This window comes from Bubalus kerabau, chromosome 11 (genome assembly GCF_029407905.1).
Source record: "Bubalus kerabau isolate K-KA32 ecotype Philippines breed swamp buffalo chromosome 11, PCC_UOA_SB_1v2, whole genome shotgun sequence".
Lineage (NCBI taxonomy): Eukaryota > Metazoa > Chordata > Mammalia > Artiodactyla > Bovidae > Bubalus > Bubalus kerabau.
The window spans coordinates 18,919,529-18,942,734 of NC_073634.1; the positions used below are offsets into that span (position 1 = coordinate 18,919,529).

General features: G+C 40.4%; 1 protein-coding gene across 16 annotated transcripts in view; it reads left to right on the forward strand.

The window, feature by feature from the left end:
* Nucleotides 1-23,206, forward strand: part of LTBP1 (latent transforming growth factor beta binding protein 1) — a 458,508-nt gene that overhangs the window by 405,246 nt on the left and 30,056 nt on the right. For all 16 annotated transcript variants that reach the window (XM_055539766.1, XM_055539768.1, XM_055539765.1 and 13 more), the window contains 5 exons: nt 8,808-8,984; nt 9,860-9,946; nt 10,563-10,691; nt 11,354-11,494; nt 12,461-12,631. In XM_055539766.1, the coding sequence (XP_055395741.1) occupies nt 8,808-8,984; nt 9,860-9,946; nt 10,563-10,691; nt 11,354-11,494; nt 12,461-12,631 (705 nt within the window). The remainder of the gene's footprint in view (nt 1-8,807; nt 8,985-9,859; nt 9,947-10,562; nt 10,692-11,353; nt 11,495-12,460; nt 12,632-23,206) is intronic.

A 23,206-nucleotide genomic window follows, 5' to 3' on the forward strand; every position in this document is an offset into this window, starting at 1 on the left:
AAATTAAAAGACGCTTGCTCCTTGGAAGAAAAGTTATGACCAACCTAGACAGCCTATTAAAAAGCAGAGACATTACTTTGCCAACAAAGGTCCATCTAGTCAAAGCTATGGTTTTCCAGTGGTCATGTATGGATGTGAGAGTTGGACTATAAAGAAAGATGATTGCTGAAGAATTGATGCTTTTGAACTGTGGTGTTGGAGAAGACCCTTGAGAGTCCCTGGGACTGCAAGGAGATCCAACCTGTCCATCCTAAAGGAGATCAGTCCTGGGTGTTCATTGGAAGGACTGATGTTGAAGCTGAAACTTCAATCATTTGGCCACCTGATGTGAAGAACTGACTCACTGGAAAAGACCCTGATGCTGGGAAAGATTGAAGGCGAGAGGAGAAGGGGATGAAAGAGGATGAGATGGTTGGATGGCATCACTGACTCAATGGACATGAGTTTGAGTAAACTCTGGGAGTTGGTAATGGACAGGGAGGCTTGGCGTGCTGCAGTCCATGGGGTCACAAAGAATTGGACGACTGAGTTACTGAACTGAACTGAAAGAAGGCAAGGCCTATAGAAAATTTCTAAATCTTATCTTTAGGGTCATATAGCTAATGTTTGGCAGAATGGCCCAGGAACCCAATTCCAGGATCCTTCCACTTAATTCTGCTTTTCCAGGCCAAAGACCCCATGATACCTCATTCTTGTAAAAATTGGCTTCCTTTTTACTTTATTTCTTTGTTTTGTTCTCATTTTAAAAAATGCATATTCTCAGAAAATTTGCAAATATAAAAATACATCAATAAAGAAAATGCCTCTGCTGTGTTACCGTCCAGGAATAATTTCTGGCACCATGTTGACCTCTGAATCCTTGGAAGAGAGACAGCTGCCTCCACTGAACTGTCTCCCAGTCATCCTCCGTGCACTGAGATCAGGCCCTCAGACCTTCATCTGCGTGAAACTCCTTCCTCTTTTCTCATCTTCCCTCCCCCTTTTCCCTTTGATTGATTTCAGGACATTCCTCTTCCCCATATCCTCCTACCACTTACATTGGTCTTTTTCTGTCTCCTTCTGGACTCTTTCTATTGCCATTCCTTAAATAATCATGTCCCAGAGAGCTGCGTATTTTTCCCTCTTTTTACTCTCTGTTCTTCTCCTGGGATATTGTACCTGTTCTCCGAGTCAACCACTGCTTCCTTGGTGTGGACAGCCAAAATAAATATGTTTGCCTCCACCCCTCTCCCGTGTGCCACACTCCTCTATTTCCAGCCACTTGTTATTGGACCTTCTTCCTGGAGTGTCTTATAAGCATCTCTGCCTAAAACTACCCAAGACCAAATTAATTACCCTTCCCTCTCCAACTTGTTACTTTCCCTGTGTATACTCATTAATTGCCAAACATCTATACTGGAAATCCTGAGGTCGTACCCCCATTCATCCAAGCCATTGTAACATCCTGCCAACTCTTCCTCAACAGTATCCGTCAAATCTCTCTGCTACTCTGCTACCCCTGCCCCAGGCCAGTCCTTCAGCATCTCTCACCTGGACTGTGGCATTTGCCTTCGCCTCATTTTTCTCCCCGTTTCTCTCATCGATTCCTGTTCCACACTGCTGCCAATTCTTATTTTCAAAACATAAATCTGGTTTTAAACCCTTAAAACTTTCAGCTGCTTATTCCTGCCTCCAGCAGGAACCTCATCACATCCACCAGCAGGGTAGCAAGACCTTTGTACGCTGTGTCATTGCTCTTTGCATCGGCTGCCACCCAGCTCACTGCTTACACAGTGCCTGCCCTATGGCAGACACCCAGTACCTGCTGAATAATAGGTTTCTCCACATTCAAGAATGTTCCTTCTCTACCCCATCATCTCATTCCTAGTTCTGTAGGATAAAAATTATTCATTTCATCCAAGGTGTAATGGACCACAGTTAACTGAGGAATAGTCTGTCCACACTTCTAAGCAGCAGGGACAGTACCCCTCTGTGCTTTTGTTAAATTACAAGTAGAGCAAAAGAAAAAACGCGCAGGTCCCTGCTTCGTGCAGATCATCCTGTGGTTCTGACAATTGAACCCAAACAGCGTTCTTGTTCTTTCTTCCTGGAGAGGTCTGCTGCAGGTTTTGTGTATGTGCATATTTGTTTTAAAGGCAGGAGACCACGTATAATATCACTCAACTGTTATAGTTGGCAGAGTGAGTTTTTTAAAATGTATTTAGCTAACCTGTAAAATAAATTAACTTTGGAAGAATTTTTTTAAAATAATTTCTGATTGGAAAAAAAGACCTTTGGTAGGAAAAAAAAATTAAAGACAGTGAAACCACAGTATTTAGAATGCAAACATTGTAAAATGCCATAAAACTCCTGAGGTCTTATTGTATATTTGTAGTGGATCTATACCATAAATGTAGGTAAGGCTGAGGAAAATATGCTGACTTGTTATTAAAAAAAAAAGATTGGGTCAAATTTCTTTCCACCTCCAAAAACCAGAGCAAGAGGAGTTTACTACCAAATTTTGCTTTTATTTTCATGAAAATTTCTGCTTGCTGTATATAGTATCTGAAATGAATTTTTAATAAGGAGGTGTTGATATTTGAATGAACTGATATACCGGTTGAGTAAACCGTATACATATATATAAACCATTTCTTCTTCTTAATACAAGAGACACCCACACTGTTGCATTAGAAATACATTTTAGATCCTACTGTTAGTTGCTCAGTTGTGTCTGACTCTTTGCTACCCCATAGACTGTAGCCCTCCAGGCTCCTCTATGGATTCTCCAGGCAAAAATACTGGAGTTATTTTTATTATGAGGTTGCCACTTTCTTCTCCAGGGGATCTTCCCCACCCAGGGATCGAACCCAGTCTGCATTACAAGCAGATTCTTGACCACTGAGCCACCAGGGAAGCCCTTGGTTCCTAGAACCTGCTACAAACAGGGCCTGGAGAGGAATGGTTTCTCCGATTCCTTTCAAACATTTCCAGACACCTTACATGTCACCGCAGATGTGGTTTTATTCTTGAGGTCATCCTCGCTAGGCCCCGCCATACACGTGTTCCGGTGTTGTGCTGGGGCTGCGCTGCGGTGACGTCGTCTGCTTGCCTTCTGTGTTGCTGGCTGCACGTCGCCCCTATGTGTGTGTCTCGGTTTTCTTTCTCCATGGCACTTTATTCTGCTTTCAGGAGTCTCTTCTTTCACCCAGATCTGCCCGCTTTTCTTCTCCTGACTTCTCCAGTTTCTAGTAATAGCTCCATCAATGAGCCTTTGTAAGAAATAATATTTATTTATTTGGCTGTGCCATGGCTCAGTTGTGCCATGTGGATGTTAGATTTTTACTGTAGCATGTGAGACTTTTACTTGTGGCATGTGGGATCTAGTTCCCCGACCCGGGATCTAACCCAGGCCCCCTACATCAGAAGCACAAAGTCTTAGTTGCTGGACCACCAGGGAAGCCCCTCCATTCATGAGACTTTCTCTTCTCACTCTCTCCCCAGCCTGCTTCTCTCCCAGGCTTGCTCCTCCCAGTATCTTCTAACTTCTTCATCACTAAAAAAAGCAAAACATAAAAACCTCTGTTCCAGTAGAGATTGGCATTGTCCTCTGCCTTAGCACCTGAGTGACAAACACACCTATCCTTACTCACGTGTTAATGTGTCCCTGCCTGGTTCTCAGGCTCCTCTGTGACTCTTTCCACAGACCACCACTCCCCTGCCTGCTCTACCCACACAGACCTAAGGACAGTTGTACTTTTATTCCTCACCTGTCACACCTTAGTTTCTGGCCAAATTTTTTTAAGTTTATTTTTCAAGGACTTGATTTGAAAATGTCAGCTCCTCTAGGCAGCCTTCTAGGACAGCCTTGCCCCCAGCCCTCTACAGCGTGGCTTACGTACCCAGCACTTGCTTTTCTTGCACTGTCGTGGCCTCACTCCCCACCTGATTGACCTCTTTAAGGATGGCAACTGTGTGGAAGAATCTGCTTTGAAGGTATTTTTGCTCTTGTACTTCATTTCTTAACCTTTATTTTTTATTTCCACCATGTCTTTTACTATCTGAAGTTACCCCCTTTCTACACTCTTCCTTTTTATTTGCATCCCTTTGTGTTTGGCCCATTCCTATTATCAGTGCCTGTTTTCTGAAACTTAACAATGGCTTTCTTCTAAATTCCACCTGAAGCCCATGCACACACTTCTTATTTTCCAAGTCTTTGAATGAGAAAACTAGGGGTGGGGGAATAAATTTCCAAGTTCTCTTTTTCTCTTGGAATATTGCATTAGAATTCTTTTTCTCACAGAAGTATGAGTTGGTATAAAACATTAGTGCCTGTGATGATTTTAATATAAAGAGAATAAAAGCTTTCTGAATAATTTCGTTGAAAAGCAGTTTGCTGAGCATTATCACTGTCACAGAGTTTTATAAATGGATGTCTTTTTCAGGATTAGGGGGCATTGTTTATTCATACATACTTGTAATGTGACTCTTTGGTCACTGTCATCTTCCCGTCTCAGAGGAGCATGGAGGGGATTGGCATCTAAAGGCCTTCAGAACATATTGCAAATGGAATGTCCGCTGTAACCAAGGAAATGTTCCAAATCTCCTCACCCCAGCAGCAAACCTAAGATTAGGTCTCTTTAGGGAAAGACTAAAGCAGGAAACAGTCATAAAAGTGAACAGCCACGTTCTCTTTCTGATGAAACAGGAGAGGAGAGCTTCTAGAAAGGACAATTCACCAGTGGTACCTACTGCTCAAACTCGCTCCTTCCTATTCAGAGTAAGAGAAGACCATCACACTGTACATGGGCTTAACACTGAACTCCATGCCAGCAGGAATTAGCTGCTGCCCCCTGGGCAAAGGCAAAGCAAAATAAACTCATGTTTATTGAGATACTAGGAAGCTGAGCTCCAATAAAGAGGTTTGGGGAAGCATTAGGCCCAGGACGTTGGATCCAAGCTAAATGCTCTCCTCCAGAAAATGAAGATGCTATTTAATCTGTACTGTTTATCTCATGGAGAGTTAAATACTTTGTACATTGCGTGAAAAGACATTTGTGATAATTTCTTCAAAAAAAGCACCCAAGTAGGAAGGTCCAATACCTCATTTTTTTATCACCAGCCACACCCCCAGGATTAAAACACATACATTGCTTTTTATAAATAGATATTAAGCCAGCCTCTTAATACATATTGAAAAATCAAATATGAAAATACTGGAGGTGAAGTAATATATTTCTTAGCAGTCTATGCATGGAGATATGAAGTAACGGCTACCATTATTAATAAAATCTTTAAGAAAAATGGAATCAATTCTTTTCCGAGCTTGGCACCTTACATCATTTGATTTGATCTTTCAAAATTATTTTGTGATAGAAAAATTCCCCCACTGGCATCAGTGATGTAAACTCATAGGGTTGTTTGTTTGTTTAAGAAATAACATTACATGTATTTATTGATCAGATTGTTGCCCCAGTGGAGAAATGCTCTAGGAAGTTAATTATTTAAAGGTTAAGAAGATAGGGAAATAATAGCTTTTCACAGAATGACCTTTATGGACCAGTTTTTGTTGTTTTTTTTTTAAAGGAATTTGCATCTCTTTCCAAACACAGATGAGGGCCTGACTAATCCTCAATTTCAGCTGTGTAAACACTGAACTTTCACACTGCTTGGAAAGAAAATAAGAGCAGAACTTGTAATAACCAATGTAAAACCCGAATAATACAATGATATTGATTATTTCTCTTATGCAATCACCTTAGCGTTTCCTTCCAAAGAAAAAAGAAATTTTATTTCTGTGAGTGTAAAGAACATGGTAGAAATAGTGTTTAAGTGCATATCAAGTTTTTGACTCAGAAGCCTGTGATCTGTAATTACCTATGAATACAGCAGGCTTCATTGAGGTGTTACTGTACAATATTCCATCTTGTCATAGAAACCACAACTTTGTACAAAGAGAAAAACAATTATTGAGCACTCTTTTAGTAGACTGTTAGCTTGATTGGCAAAGCTCTAGTTCTGTTGCTGAGTTATTTATATTTCTAAAGGCATTCATTCATTAATAAGTATTTGCATTTATAGGCAAATTGAATACAATGAGTGGAATTGTTCATAGTAATAGGCTGCCAACTTATTCACACATCTTGGGAGAAAGTTTATAAAATTTTTATAGGGTTCATGATTGATTTAATATTAATTAAAAATACCCTTAATTTTCCCCAATGTTACCCTATGGAAGAGCTTGGGGCCCATTTTGAAGAGGATGAAATGCTGGTGGTGATCCATTCCCCGAGAGCCGGCAAAGCGCTCTGTCCCCAGCACCCTAGAACAGCTAGTTGACACAAGGGATGTGACAGGTTTTATCCAATTTCACATACAAGGAAATGCTTTAAAACCACTTCAAAAACTGCATAGGATCAGCATTTCAGTTTTTTTCCTGGATACTTATTCTACTTTGAATATGATATCAGCTGTTAAGACTTAAAGTAGAGTCCAAGCTGAATTCTGTCAAACATAGAATAACCTGAGAATTAGCCAGAGCCAAGGGTGAGAGGGATCCTTTACATTCTCAATGATACTCTGCATTCTGGGAATAATATACATGTCAAAGCTTTGTTTGCTGCTTTGCTTGTTTTTACTGCCACAAGGGAAAAGGAAGGGCAGTAACTCTTCTGGTAGAATTTTATGAAGTTACATATAGGACACCTTTGTTATGTGATATATTCATCAGGTTTCTGCAGTCATTTTGACGCTGCCAAAGTAAATATATAGGAAACTGTTATGAAAATAAATCATTAAACTTTCCTAATAGTATAATGATCTATCAACTTTTTAAAAAATGTAGGTATTGAGATTAAAGTCTTACCCTCACTGCCAAGTGTTATGCCTTTGTTCCTATAGTTTCTTTGGGTTAAGAATCTGTAGACAGCAATTCTAATGAAAATATTTCATTGGTATTAACCTAAATAATTGTGATGGCAATTATTATCGTTGAGTTGCTCAGTCGTGTCCGACTCTTTGCGACCCAAGGAATTGTAGCACACCAGGTTTCCCTGTCCTTCACTATCTCTCGGAGTTTGCTCAAACTCATGTCCTTTGAGTCGGTGATGCCATCCAACCATCTCAGCCTCTGATGCCCACTCCTCCTCCTGCTCTCAATCTTTCCCAGCATCAGGGTCTTTTCTAATGAGTCGGCTCTTCGCATCAGGTGGCCAAAGTATTGGAGCTTTAGCATCAGTCCTTCCAGTGAATATTCAGCATTGATTTCCTTTAGGATTGACTGGTTTGATCTTGCTGCCTGAGGGACTCTCAAGAGTCTTCTTCAGCACCAGAGTTCAAAAGCATCAATTCTTCAGGGCTCAGCCTTCTTTATGGCCCAACTCTCACATCTGTACTTGACTACTGGAAAAGCCATAGCTTTGACTAGACAGACCTTTGTCAACAAAGTGATGTCTCTGCTTTTTAATATGCTATCTAGGTTTGTCACAGCTTTTTTTCTAAGGAGCAAGTGTGTTTTAATTTCATGTCTGCAGTCACCATCTGCAGTGAATTTGGAGCCCCTCAAAATAAAATCTGTCACTGTTTCCATTTTTTCCCCATCAATTTGCCATGAAATGATGGGACTGGGTGCCATGATCTCTATTTTTTTTGAATGTTGAGTTTTAAGCCAGCTTTTTCACTGTCTTCTTTCACCTTCATCAAAAGGCTCTTTAGTTTCTCTTTACTTTCTGCATTAGGGTGGTGTCATCTGCATATCTGAGGTTACTGATATTTCTCCCAACAATCTTGATTACAGCAGCTTTTTATTTGACATAGCATAAAACTAAAACTTAATAAATTCTAACTGGATCGGGCAGTAATTTGAACTCTATAGCATTTACTCAGTAATAGATTTTTAAAATCATTTTTTAAAAGCACAAGCTTGCTCATAGATTTCAAATCTGATGGGATTAAGTCATTAGTATTGTCTGAAACTAGGTGGAGTTGTTTTTGTTTTTGTTTTTGTTTTTTTTGCCAAACTGTGCAGCTTTTGGAATCTTACCTTAGTTCCCCAACCAGGTATTAAACCTGTGCCCTCATCAATGAAACTGCAGAGTCCTCACCACTAGACCACAAGGGAATTCACTGGAGGTCTTTATCCTTTGTGTTCCATCATATCACCTTGTCTTTTAGACAGAAAGTTAAAAGGACTCTGTTGGAATATATACTCTTTAGGACACACTTGCGCTGGGACTAGAACCTGGGCTTGAAATGCTATCCTGAGGCTTAGCTGGCTCTTACTGTTTCATTCAAAGTCATACAGTTGCAGCAATTTGAGTAGAGTATTTTATAGACTCAGGTTACTGCAGTGTTTTTCTGGTTGTCTTCCTCTGCTTTGCACTGTTCAGTAAAGATTGGGGGAGCATGGTTAACTCAATAACTATCTAAGGGTTAAATATTATGAGTGGCCTCACATCTCTGGTTCAGTGTCAGGAAAATGTTCATTGATTTAAGTAGGTGTTATAGCTCAGTAAAGAATGGCCCTATGTTTGGCAAGAAAGCAGATATGGAAACTGTACTCACAGCCAAATTCACATGAATATAGTAATTGGTTAACGTCAAAGGAAATGATTTTGACAGATTTACACGTTGAGGTGGGTTAGAAATCCATGAAAATTCAGTATTCAAGTGCATTTTTATCTTGAAGTGGAAGAATCTGACACAGAATAGAAAGCAGCCTTCCGTAAATGAAGTGCCGTTGGCACATCCAGCCCACTCTGTTTCGACTCCATTGCGATACAGGTAGATTTGATGTACTCTCTCAACACTCTTGCTTGCTTTCTCTTTAGACTCAGAAGTAGATCAACCCGGAGAAGAAAGGAAAGAATGCTACTATAACCTGAACGACGCCAGTCTGTGTGACAACGTGCTGGCCCCCAATGTCACCAAGCAGGAGTGCTGCTGCACCTCCGGCGCCGGCTGGGGAGACAACTGTGAGGTCTTCCCCTGCCCGGTCCCGGGCGCTGGTAAGAGCCAGCTGAGTGCCGTGTTCACACTGGTGTCTGCTGCGTGCTGTTCATGGCTCTTGGAATGTTCTCATTTGGGCTATTGAAGCCTCAAAGTGCTGGTGCCTGCTGTAGTCAAATGCAGTGGGTTTCTAGGAGGCTAGAAACCAAACCCTGTCCTGCCTCAATATAAAATCTTGAACTTCTGTTTATCACAGAATATGCTGTTATGGTGACATTCCATATGATATTTTGTCAGAAACTTAATTCAGTTTTATTCCATTTTTAATATAAAAGCAATGATTTTTTTCTGACACGGACACAGTGTTGTTCCTCATTAGAGCTTGTATATTTAAGCCAAGATTTTTCTTGATGGATTCATATTAGAAATTTAAAATACTAGTGCTCAGGTCGCTTCAGTCTTTTCTGACTCTTTGCGACCCTATGGACTGTCGCCCACCAGGCTCCTCTGTCCATGGGATTCTCCAGGCAAGAATACTGGAGTGGGTTGCCATGCCCTCCTCCAGGTAAAATACTGGAGACCATAGTAATGGTGCAATAAGTCGTAAAAGTCCATAGCACTTGTAAGTAAAACATGGATAAATAACATACGTGAACTATCAAGTTTTTTTAAAATTATAAGTAAAGTTATAAGTAAAATTATAAGTAAAAAAATGACTTATGAAGTCATTAGGTTTATTTGCACCTACTTTGTAATTTAGAGATTGTACTGAATTTATTTGTCTGAATTAGATGGCAGGGTTTGCCTTTAAGTTACTGAATTTGAGAAAGCAAAACTGAATGTAAAACATACTTGGGGGGAGGGAAAAATCATGGACCTTTTTTTTCTTTTTCCCACCTTTTTTTTTTTTTTTCCTTGTCTCTTCTGAAATCAGCTGAATTCACTGAAATGTGTCCTAGAGGGAAAGGTTTTGTCCCCTCAGAAGAATCCTCTTATGGCGTTGATGGTGAAAACTATAAAGGTCAGTTTCAAGCAGAAACTAATTTGTAATGAGTGTTCATATCTGACATTCAAGTGGAAGCATGGCTTGTGTTCGAATTCTCCCCAGTAGTCTCGGTAGAAGTGTGGCTTGGGAAGTAGATCATGTAAGACTGTATGACGGTGGGATTTCACTCAAGATTCTGTTTCCACCTCTGAAATGATGTTTCAGAGGCTGTCATGAGGATAAAATAAGGTAACATATGTAAAAGTACTTAATACAAAATTCTGTACTTTAATAGATTTATTCTTTTATTCCAGGACAGTATTAAAAATTGTACGTTAGGACCAATATAAATTTGATCATTATGTTGGCCTTTAATGGTTATCAACAAAGCAAAGATTTTTGCTTTTGTATAAAGCATCCTACTTTTCTAGGACCTTTTACTCATGGCCATAGATTAGAGATAAGGAATGGAAAAGAAGAAAATAAAAGTCAATGTGCTTTATACATTTCATGTTATTAGCCTGTAATTCTAAAATAAATTCCAGATTTTTCACTTTGGTGAAATTTAAACTACACATATGAGTATTTCCTTATTAACCACTCACTTTAACATCTCAATGATACAGATATTATGACCATTTTTTCCCCATAGATGCAGATGAATGCCTACTTTTTGGACAAGAGATCTGCAAAAATGGCTTCTGTATGAACACTCAGCCTGGTTACGAATGCTACTGTAAGCAAGGGACGTACTACGATCCTGTCAAATTGCAGTGCTTTGGTAAGTTTTAAGAGGATATTTTGTGATGTCCTGTGAACACAGATGGGAAAAAAATAGTAATGTTTTGTATAAAAAGTTTATTAGAATCTAAACCTCATGTTGAAAAGATCTGTAAATGTTTTATGAATCCTTTTCTTGAGCAATATTTAAGAAAATAAAAATCCTTCAAACTACTGTTTGAATAGATTTTGAAGAGTTAATATTCAGTGTGGAATTATAATTCAGGTCACGTGTTCTTTTGGTCTGGGGAGCCTCCTGTTTCATCACTCATACCATACACTGAAAGTCATTTTTAAATACGGACCCAGACTTTAATGCCTAAGCAGAAAACCATATATACTATGCAGAAAAACATAGCAAAAGGAAATAATTTTAAAACTGTCATAAAGAGGCATTTTATCTTAAATTTCTAAGTATATCCTGTTCTTAAATGTTTTCTTTCCTTATTTAATGTCAGCAGCTGTAGGGCAATGTTATTTTTCCAATCAATACAGCTTAACATTTTTATAGTCAGAGCTGTTCTCTTTTGGATGATGATGTGTAGCTAATTAAAATGTGGCAGACCTTGAAATCTGGACTAAATTTAGCGGTGTATTAAGTTTGGTTAAGTGTATGAGGTGCAACTGATTGCTGATTTTCTTTCATTTTTTTTCCCTCTGAAGATATAGACGAGTGTCAAGACCCCAACAGTTGCATTGATGGCCAGTGCATTAATACAGAAGGCTCTTATAACTGCTTCTGTACCCACCCAATGGTCCTGGATGCTTCGGAAAAAAGATGTATCCGACCAACTGAATCACATGGTATGTTTGGATGTGAGAAGCAAGTCTGTGTCCAAATAAATGTCATAAGGTTTTCCTTTTGACTGAAATGTGAGCTGTCGGAAAATAGAAAAACGGATTCCTTGGGTATTTTGAAAAAATTAAAATGAGATGCTAAGAGAAAGAATAAGTTTCGTATCATCAATATGCAGATTTAACACCCTGCACATACTGATTTAATGGACACCAGGACAAGGAGTGACTGAGCAGATGGCAGAGCTCTTCCATACCTGGGGGTTGATCATATTTAACCCTCGAAGGCAACTGAGGAAGATGTAAGTTGAAGGGAAAATAATTAGGTTTGCTTGACTGAATAGAGGACACAGATGAGACTGGGCAGAACAGAGGGTGGAATTAATCAGTAGTGGAGGGCTCTGGAGTTCCTGTTCATCCCTGAAGGTGATGTGCTCCTAATAATTGACTTAATTGATCAATGTATCAGCACATTCAGGAGACTGCTTTGGTTGAAATCTATTGAAAAGTAGAAAGGTTAGAATTAAGAACCCTAGGATGAAGTGTCACTCGTTCAGGGCTTTGTCAGATGAAATGGATGAAAAAGGCTGAATCCCCAAAATTTTGTGTAGAAGGAAAAAGGTAGGATTTGACAGAGGAGTAAACGTGAAAAATCAGATATTGCAAGAATAAGAAGTCCATCAGGATTATGAAGTACAGGCAAGATCGTGGAGGGTTTTACATAATGTGGAAGCTACAGAGGGAAGGATTTAATTGGAACATGATGGGCAGGTTGAATTTCAGCTGATGGAATGACACCCAGTTGGAGATGACAGAGGTTTGATCCATGAAAAGACCAGGCTGGCTTCAGACTTGTACTTGGAAGTCACGCGTAGAAATCGGGATGGAAACTTGGAGACTCGCTGGCTTCTACCCCAGTGTCTATGAAATCAGAATAGCAGCGCAGTTGTCATGGAACCGGGTCTTCCCTTTCAGAACAAATTGAAGAAACCGATGTCTACCAGGATCTGTGCTGGGAACATCTGAGTGACGAGTACGTGTGTAGCCGGCCTCTTGTCGGCAAGCAGACGACGTACACGGAGTGCTGCTGTTTGTACGGAGAGGCCTGGGGCATGCAGTGCGCGCTCTGTCCCATGAAGGATTCAGGTGAGCCCTTACCAAGTCCTTCTGCTGGAGGTGTTTGGAAACCAGTTCTTCTCACCGCCTTTGGAAGCTAATTCTTTTACCTAAATATCTTCAACTTCACTCCTGATATCTTACTTTCATCAGACGGGTATGTGTGCGCACGCATGCGTACGTGTGTGTGCACGCGCGTGCACATTGCAGGAGCAGATTACATAACATTTGACTCCTGGTTTGCCTCCAATCCAGACATTGTCATTAATTTTTGAAACCCTCATTTTATTTCCCTCCAAAGAATGATAAATGACCCAAAGAAATGTAATGCATCTTAGCAGTTGGTGGCATAGGTCTTGAGAATTTATATTTCCTGATACTTCTTTTTTTCCTACAGTCCTTCTCACTTCTGATAGTTTCTGCTTAGAGCAAAAAGTATCAGGGACTAGACACTCTCCATTGGTCAAAGCTCAAGTTTTTATGTCAACCTCTTTGTGGGAGAGAAGGGTTCCCCCCCTCCACAGAAGGGTTAGAACTGTGAAGGAAAACAGTATAAAAGTAAGTGAAATGTATTTGAACAAATCTTCCTGACTTTCAAATTGTAGTGTGTGCGTGCCAAGTCATTCCAGTTTTGTCTGACTCTTTGCAACCCTATGGACTGTAGCCTGCCAGGCTCCTCTGTCCGTGGGATTTTCCAGGCAAGAATACTGGAGTGGGTTGCTATGTCCTCTTCCAGGGCATCTTCCAGCTCCAAGGGTCAAACCCATGTCTCCTGTGGCTCCTGCATTGCAGGCACATTCTTTGCTGCTGAGCCACTGGCAAAGGCCTTCAAGTTTTAAACTGGGGTCAAACGGAAAAAGTGGGATCAGTGAAGCTCTCAGTTTCCTCCCTTCTCTTCATCTGGGAGGAGGGCTTGAAGGTACCAACTCTGGGCTCCAGGCTGGGCTGTTTGGTGACTGTTGGGGTCTGTGCTCATTGCCTATTTCTCTTCTTACCCCTGCAGCCTTTTATTGTCTGTTAAAAGAAAGCACTTGAAAGTCTTCAGTATAGCATTTTTGTCTTTGACTATAGAATTGGTTGTTAAAGCCAGAAAAATGCTATGTGGGTATAAAGTGCAGGAGTTCATAATGAACAAATTCTCAGAATGGCAAAGAGGGAAAGAATTGCTTAGAAGAGGAAATGCTCTAATTTTTAGTTAGTTAGAATGTAATTTTCCAATCATTTAATAAATCAGCTTTTTAGCTTGGAAATAACTTAAAACCAAGACAGCATAAAAAGAAAGTAATTTGAAATGCCATAAAAGGAAAAGGAATAGCAAAGGGGGAAGAACAAACACATAAAGATATAGATGGTAATGCTAGTAGCCCAGAAATGGAAAGAAGGTGGGTTCTGGGTACAGAAAATGTGGGTCTGGAATTCAGAGCTGCCCATGGCAGTGGCGTAAACTGGGGAAAAAGAACTTCACCCAGTGGAGCTCATTTATAAAGTGAAGGCATCGCTCTTGTTGCGTTGTTGTGAGAACTGGGAGGATTTTGGTGGAGCAGGATAACCAGGAGTCATTGTGGCAGATTATTAGCATCCCTGTTGCCTCTGTTCCTGGCAGATGCCACAAGGAGAGGAAGATGAAATCTGAGGAGGTGAATATAATATATATGACTTGAGTCATCTTCTCATGATGCTTGGATAGCTCACACCTTTCTAATTAGGCAGTGTTTCTATTGCTTACTTAAAAAAAAAATATATATATATATATATATATGTATACTTCTAAAAAATTAAGAGTTTATGTCCCCTTCCACCTACCCCATCAAAACTGACTCTCCACCTTGAAAATGTTCACTCTTTTTCTTAAATTGAAGTACAGTGTTGGTGTATCATAGAAGTTACAGGTGTACAATATAATGATGCACAGTTTTTAAAAGTTATACTCCATTTATAGTTATTGTGAAAAATTGGCCATATTCCCCATGTTGTACAGTATATGCTTACCACTTACTTTATACCTAATAGCTTGTACCTCTGAAGGTGTTCACTCTTAACAGTTGGTGTTTTCATCATCCAAGTCTTTAATTCTATGTATCGATTATTGCTTAAGTTTTATATTAGTTATTATACATTTATATTTAAGAGAATATTTAAAACTGAAAGCTGTGTCATTGATTTTACGCACATGTTGTTTTTTTTGGTTTACTCTTCAGCATCTCTGAAATTGGGGGTATCCTATAACTGAAATTGATTAATGGCTACAAGCTATTTTTTCACACCTTAATGTCTATTATATCAGGATGTATTTTACAGTCTAGGGTGTCATAGAACTAGTGAAAGATGGTAACTTTTAAATGGACATGCAGGCTTTGTTTTATGCATGTACAGGCATCTGTTCAATTCAGTTCAGTCGCTCAATCATGTCCAACTCTGTGACCCCATGGACTGAAACATGCCAGGCTTTCCTGTCCATCACCAACTCCCAGAGCTTACTCAAACACATGTCCATCAAGTTGGTGATGCCATCCAACCATCTCATCCTCTGTCGTCCCCTTCTGCCTTTGATCTTTTCCAGCACCAGGGTCTTTTCCAGTGAGTCAGTTCTTTGCATCAGGTGGCCAAAGTATTGGAATTCCAGCTTCAGCATCAGTTCTTCCAATGAATATTCAGGACTGATTTCCTTTAGGATGGACTGGTTGGATCTCCTTGCAGTCCAAGGGACTCTCAAGAGTCTTCTCCAACACCACAGTTCAAAAGCATCAATTCCTTGGCGCTCAGCTTTCCTTATAGTCCAACTCTCACATCCATACGTGACTACTGGAAAAACCATAGTTTTGACTAGATGGGCCTTTGTTGGCAAAGTAATGTCTCTGCTTTTTAATACACTGTCTAGGTTGGTCATAGCTTTTCTTCCAAGGAACAAGCATCTTTTGTTTCATTGCTGCAGTCAATATCTGCAGTGATTTTGGAGCCTAGGAAAATAAAGTCTGTCACTGTTTCCACTGTTTCCCCAGCTATTTGCCATGAAGTGATGGGACCAGATGCCATGATCTTAGTTTTTTGAATGTTGAGTTTTAAGCCAACTTTTTTCACTCTCCTCTTTCAGTTTCATCAAGAGGCTCTTCAGTTCCTCTTCACTTTCTGCAATAAGGGTGGTGTCATCTGTGTATCTGAGGTTATTGATACTTCTCCCAGCAATCTTGGTTCCAGCTTGTGCTTCATTCAGCCTGGCATTTGTTATGATGTACTCTGCATATAAGTTAAATAAGCAGAGTGACAGTATACAGCCTTGACGTACTCCTTTTCCTGTTTGGAACCAGTCTGTTGTTCCATGTCCAGTTCTAACTGTTGGTTCTTGACCAGCATACAGATTTCTTAGGAGGCAGGTCAGGTGGTCTGGTATTACCATCTCTTGAAGAATTTTCCACAGTTTGTTGTGATCCACACAGTCAAAGGCTTTGGTGTTGTCAATAAAGCAGAAGTAGATGTTTTTCTGGATTTCTCTTGCTTTTTCTATGATCCAATGGATGTTGGCAATCTGTACAGGCATATCTTGGAGATATTATGGATTCAGTTCCAGACCACCATGATAAAGTGAATATTGCAAAAGAGAAGTCACCTGAACTTCTTGGTTTCCCAGAGCACATAAAACTTAAATTTACATTGTAAAGTATTTATGTCTATTAAGTGTACTAAAAAAAAAAGTACGTGCCTTAATTAAAAACACTGTATTGCTAGAGCATGCTAACCATAATCTAAGCCTTCAGCAAGTTACCTTTTTGCTGGTCAAGGGTCTTGCCTTGATATTGATGATCGCTGACTGATTAGGGGTTGGTTGGCTGGAGACGGGTGGAGAAGGCAATGGCACCCCACTCCAGTACTCTTGCCTGGAAAATCCTATGGACGGAGGAGCCTGGTGGGCCACAGTCCATGGGGTCGCTAAGAGTCAGACAAGACTCAGCGACTTCACTTTCACTTTTCACTTTCATGCATTGGAAAAGGAAATGGCAACCCACTCCAGTGTTCTTGCCTGGAGAATCCCAGGGACAGGGGAGCCTGGTGGGCTGCCATCTATGGGGTTGCACAGAGTCGGACACGACTGAAGTGACTTAGCAGCAGCAGCAGCAGCAGCTGGAGATGGGAGTGACTGTGGCAATTTCTTAAAAGAATACAACAGTGAGGTTTGCCATCTCAACTGATTCTCTCTTTACAAATGATTTCTTTGAGCATGCAGTGCTGTTTAATGGCATTTTACCTAATGTTGAAATTACTTCAAAATTGAAGTCAGTCCTGTCAAACCCTCCTGCTGCTTTCTCAACTAGTTTTACGTGATATTCCAAATCCCTTGTCTCAACATTCAGTTCAGTTTGCTGTCTCATATGGGTGGGGTTTGTGGCAGCCTACAACAATTACAATGGTAACATTGAAGATCACCCTAATAAATATAGTAAATAATAATGTTTGAAATAACATGAGAATTTCCAAAATGTGACATGGATAGGAAATGAGCAAATACTGTTGGAAGTATGGTGCCAATAGACTTGCTTGATGCAAGGTTGCCACAAACCTACAATCTGTTAAAAAAAAATGCAGTAAAACAAAGCGTATTTACAGACAAGATATGTCTGTACCATGTTTTATTTAATCCCCTCAAGCACTGGACATTTGGGCTATCTTCCCCCACCCTTGTCCTGCCCCAATCTTCATGTATGTATCTTCATGTATAAAGGTTCACATGATGTGAACCTTCATGTATGTACCTTATATGTTGCTTTGGAAGTATCCTGATAAGAAAATTCCTACAAATGAAAATACTAGGTCAAGAAGTATGTGAACTTTAAATTTACTTTTTATTCTCAAAATAGAAATTTATGCTTTCTCCAATGACAGTGTTTGAAATGCCTTTTTCATCATACCATTTTAGCACTAATAATTTTTAAAGACTAGTCATCTTTAAAATTGTTATAATATGCTCAAGAAGGGTATCTTATATGTGTCTCCCTTATTTCTAGGGAATGTGAGCATCTTTTCCTTGTTGTAGATGATTTATTATTTCCTTGTTAGTGAATTATTATATCATTTGACCGTTTCTTTGATTGGACTTTGCGTCTTTTCTTACTGATTTGGAGGAACATTATTGCATATTCTATTTACAACCCCAACATTTGGGTTCTGGCATGCTTGCTGTCTTGATGCTTGCTGTTATGGAAACTCCTTTATGAAGGGTTCTGCACATATTTTCATTTTATTCTGTCCCTGTCCTGATCCTGTGATATTTAAGTATTTGCTGCATGTAAATCTGATGAGCTAGTGCCTTTGCAAATCTAAGTTGAAGTTAGATTTGACTATTCAAGTTATTTTGGTGTTAGAAATGAATTTTAAAATATTACATCAATTTTTAAACAGTTATTTATTTTTGACTGCATTGGGTTTTCATTGCTGCATGTGGGTTTTCCCTAGTTGTGGTGCTCGGGCTTCAGTGGTTGTGGCTCAAGGGCTCTCTAGAGTTGGGCTCAGTTGCTGTGGCAGACAGACTTAGCTGCTGTGAGGCATGTGGGGTCTTCCAGACCAGACATGGAACTCCTGTCCCCTGCATTGGCAGGCACATTCTGAACCACTGGACCTCTAGATAAGTCCCTCATCAGTTATTTTTAAGTGCTGCTGCCGCTAAGGCGCTTCAGTCATGTCCAACTCTGTGCGACCCTATGGACAGCAGCCCAGCAGGCTCCTCCGTCCCTGGGGTTCTCCAGGCAAGACACTGGAGTGGGCTGCCATTTCCTTCTCCAATGCATGAAAGTGAAAAGTGAAAGTGAAGTCGCTCAGTCGTGTCCGACTCTTAGTGACCCCGTGGACTGCAGTCTACCAGGCTCCTCCGTCCATGGGATTTTCCAGGCAAGAGTACTGGAGTGGGGTGCCATGTCCTTCTTCAACTTTTAACTGAGATTTTACAAAACAAATTTTAAATGTAAATTCAACAAATCATGTGAACAAAGACATACTGTGTAACTTTTTTTAGGAAAGTATGTGGTATGAAGAAATAGTGGTACCACATGCCAAATTAAAAAAGTTTAGCATCACTTCTGTACTCTTCCTAACTTAAACATGCATAGTAGTGATGATAAATTTTCCAAAAAGAATCTCTATACTTAGTCAAATCCTCAAAATCAGTGATTTTTACTCCTTTATTTTAAAAAAATGGCCTTTTGTCAGTTGAAATATTATTTTAACTTCCAATGTATAAATTCATTAATACTGCTACTTGTAGGGAGAACAACAAGTTAGGCTCTCAAGGTATTGGTGAAGGACCCTGGGGTTCCAAGAAATACATATTGAAAACCACTATTCTGTTTCTGTTGGCATATAGGAAGTAAATAGCGCCGAAGGAGTATTTCTTACATAGCCCTGAAATTATGGGCCTCGGACTAAAACTTAGGGATACCCTGAACCCAGGGAGAAGTCCATGGCAAAGTTAAGCAATTTTTGCATAGGCCCTTTGGTTAGCTGGCATTTCCTTGATTCATACTTGATGTTCTGATCATATCTACACCAAGCCATCTCCCACTGAGCATGTTTCTGCTGGAGTGTGGCAAGCAAGAAGGGCCAGAGCTGAGGGGTGAGCACATGGACTCTGGAACCTGGTTGCCTGGGTGTGAATCCTGGCTTGGCAACTTTCTATCTACATAGCCCTGTTCCTTTGTCTCTCTGGGCGTCATGTTCCTCACATGAAACTAATATCACCCGCCTCACAGGGTTGTGGTAAGAATGAAATACGTGAACACATGAACACTTAGCACAGTGCTCGACACGTGGGAAAAGTGAAAGCGTTAGTCACGCAGTCAGGTCCCGACTCTGCAACGCCATGGACTGTAGCCTGCCAGACTCCTCTGTCCATGGAATTCTCCAGGCAAGAATACTGGAGTGGGTTGCCATGCCCTTCTCCAAGGGATCTTCCTGACCCAGGAATCGAACCCAGGTCTCCTGCACTGCAGGCAGATTCTTTACTTTTTGAGCTACCTAGGAAGTGTGCAAGGACATAGGAAGCATTAGAAGATTTTAGCACCTACTGCTACTACTGCTAGGCGACTCAGGCCAAATGAATTTTCAAATGTAACTGAAACCCAGGGCTCTTATAAAGTACACAACTTCCTAATAGCATCTGGACATGAATTAAGGATAGACAAATGCAGAAATAATATCCTCATATAAAACTTTCTCTTCTAGACCGCTGCTTCATCCACATTAAGGGGCATGCCAACTACATGACAATCTTATTTTTAAAAAAGACAGATTCTAGTTTCTAGGTGGAGGGGAGGTGGCCAGGAGTCTACATTCTTAAGTCCCAAGGCAACGCAGCTGCTACTGGTCCTTGACCACACTAGCAAGGTTCTTGAGACACCCAACAGCATTCAACCTGATTATGTTAAAACTGCCTTTAATGCTGTTATTAATTTTTTGAAGAGGAAGCAGAGAATGTGTGAATTTTAAAACTGATTTGCTTGTTCTGCTACTGAGCCTTTTAAATGATGCTGTTGAGGGATATATGATAGTTGAAAAAGAACCATGTTACCTATCCGTTAATAAAAGCCCTGGGTGAATCCCAGCCTGTCACTGAGCCTTCCAGTTTCCCAAGGAGTGCAGCACTGCTTTGCGGAACAATTAGTTGCTGATGGAAACAGTGCTGGAGGAATTTAAGGAATAAATCGCAGTGCTTGTCATCAGCTTTGAGCATTAAAGTGCGGTGCAAAGTAAAGCCTTGGCTCTAGAACAGGCTTTCACACTTCTGGTCCAATAGGTCATGGGCACTAATTCTTGCTAAGGCAGCAACTGCATCTGAGGATTCTGGTAGTTGGGGGAGATAGGAGTGGCTCCCTAAATAGTGTTCTCTGAAGTTCGATGGCAACGTGTGGATTGGTACCACATGCAGACTGGTACCACATGCAGAGTGAGTGAGTGGAGGTTGATGGATTGTGTCAGGGTAACCTGACGTGAGATTTGCCTTGTTGTACCATTCAGTACATTTCTGGGGCTGCTTGGGGTCCCATTTTACATCTCAGCTACAGTCTGGGAGGCCAAACACCAGGCCTGAGGAAAAGGTTTCAGAGGGCTGAGAGCAGCACTGCGGTGAGTTTGCTGAAGTGGTTGTGTATGGACAGCCTCCCCTTCCTCAGTTCTGGAATTTCTCTTATTCTTGCCCTGGGGTCCTATTCTTCTCCTTCCCCTCTCAATAATCTCTAATCCTGCCTGTTCTTAAAAAAATTTTTTTTTTTTGTCTTGAGTGTGGAGGGAAGTGCTAAACTGCTTTGGGAGGACCATCACATCTGGACTCCTTATCATGCTTTCACAGCCAGCCTCCGAGAGAAAAAGCTATTTGGAAAACCAAGTCAGGAAAGTCCAACCATTGTATCCATGTTATGAACGACAGAGGGTGGCCATTGTTTGATCTTTCTGTAAGCTTTCAGTGTCATGCTAGAAGGAAGTCATGAACTCTGAAATCTGGAGTTTATTGGAATATGAGTTTTATGTAGCTTGGTTTTTCTGGGTCTCCATCTGAATAAAAAACGATGGTAGCTAACGTGTATTGCTCAGTGCCAGGCATGTTCAGGATGCTTATCATCAATTAAGATCAATTAATATACTTAATTATCCCAGCCATCCTATGAGGTAGGTATATAATTACTTCCTTTTGGGGAGAGAGGAACTGAGGCACAGACTGCATTAACTGCCATGGTCAGATACCAGGAAACGGCAGATTCAAATCCAAGCGTTGGCATCTGTGTTCTCAACCACAATCCGTGCTCCTAGTGTTACTCCAGCCCCTGCCGCCCCAAGGTCTCACAGCTCATCACAGATAAACTGTATCACTTAGAATATAAAAGTGATAATGAAAAATAAAAAGCTGAGATTTTTTTCCATCTCCTCACCCTGCTGTGTGCTAAGAGAGAATCTATATGAGCTTTAGAGCCAGACAGTGAGTTTAGCCAAGTTAGACTCTCTATCAGAGTCAAGCACATAGATAACAATACATTCTTGATGAATTAATGGATTAAAACAAGTCAGTAATTCTCAGTGAGTTAAACTGTTGATGATGCCTAGCACTTATCTAAATAAACCTTTAATGTTTTTATTTATTGCTACTCTTAAAAATATAAACTTAAATTTTCTGAGAAAATGTACATGATATGTAGGTTGCTGTTATCCTGTGGAAATAAAAACCAATTGACCTGCAATGAAAGAAAATGAGACACATTATTGGAACTGAGCGCTTGGCTCAGGGATCCCAGTGCCTGTGGTTGTCGTGTTAAAATAATTAGACTTCTGTTAAGTAAATTGTTAAAATAATTAGACATACTGTGAGAAAACTGAACATAAAGAGTTGATAAAGTCTTGATAGACGCCCAATCTAAAATTTAGAAGTTAAGAAATTTTGAGGGGAGACTTAGTGTGTTGAGAGAGCGCCACCTATTGGTTGATACAGTGTACTGCGCCACTGGTGTTTTAACCTGTTTGCTCAGTCGTTTTGGACTCTGTGACCTTATGGACGGCAGCACTCCAGGCTTCCCTGGTCCTTTAGCATCTCCCAGAGTTTGCTCAAACTCATCAGTTGAGTCCATGATGCCATCCAACCATCTCATCCCCTGTTGTCCCCTTCTCCTCCCACCTTCAATCTTTCCCAGCATCAGACTCTTTTCCAATAAGTCAGTTCTTCGCATCAGGTGGCCAAAGTATTGGAGCTTCAGCTTCAGTCCTTCCAGTGAATATTCAGGGTTGATTTCCTTCAGGATTGACTGGTTTGATCTCCTTGCTGTCCAAGGGACACTCAAGAATCTTCTCCAGCACCACAGTTCAAAGGCATCAATTCTTTAGTGCTCAGCCTTTTTTATTGTCCAGCTCTTACTTCCGTGCATGACTACTGGAAAAACCATAGCTTTGACTATACGGATCTTTGTAGGCAAAGTAATGTCTCTGCTTTTTAATATGCTGTCTAGGTTGGTCATAGCTTTTCTTCCAAGGAGCAAGTGTCTTTTAATTTCATGTCTGCAGTCACTGTCCACAGTGATTTGGGAGCCCAAGAAAACTCTCCTCTTTCACCTTCATTAAGAGGCTCTTTAATTCCTCCTCACTTTCTGCCATAAAAGCGGTGTCATCTCTGAAGTAATAACTTAATGCAAGTCAGGCACAGAAAGGTGTTTAAACAGTTATTTATTAAACAGTGGTGTTTAAACAAAATCTCCAAGGAAACTGAAGTACCACAAAAGAAATGGACAAATGCTTTAAAAGTTTTTAAAAATAACTGCTACTAATCGAAATGCAGAGGCATGGATCCTCTCAGTTTTGCTTGGAGAGCTGTTTAAAGATACAGATATATAGGTTAGATTTGATTTGAAAACTCTCACTGCAGGAATACAGATTATTACATTGCCCTCCAGGGTCAGATACCTGGCAGTGGTCGAGCCACATCCAGGCATCAGCGTCCATGCTCTCAACCACTTCTGAGCCAGGAAGAAAAATATAATCATTACAGCATAAGAAAGATTTGAAATCAGTTCTGTGAGTAGAGAATTCTGTAGATTTTAATATGGATTTGTGTCCAATTCTTTCTTTTTAAAAAGTCAAATAACA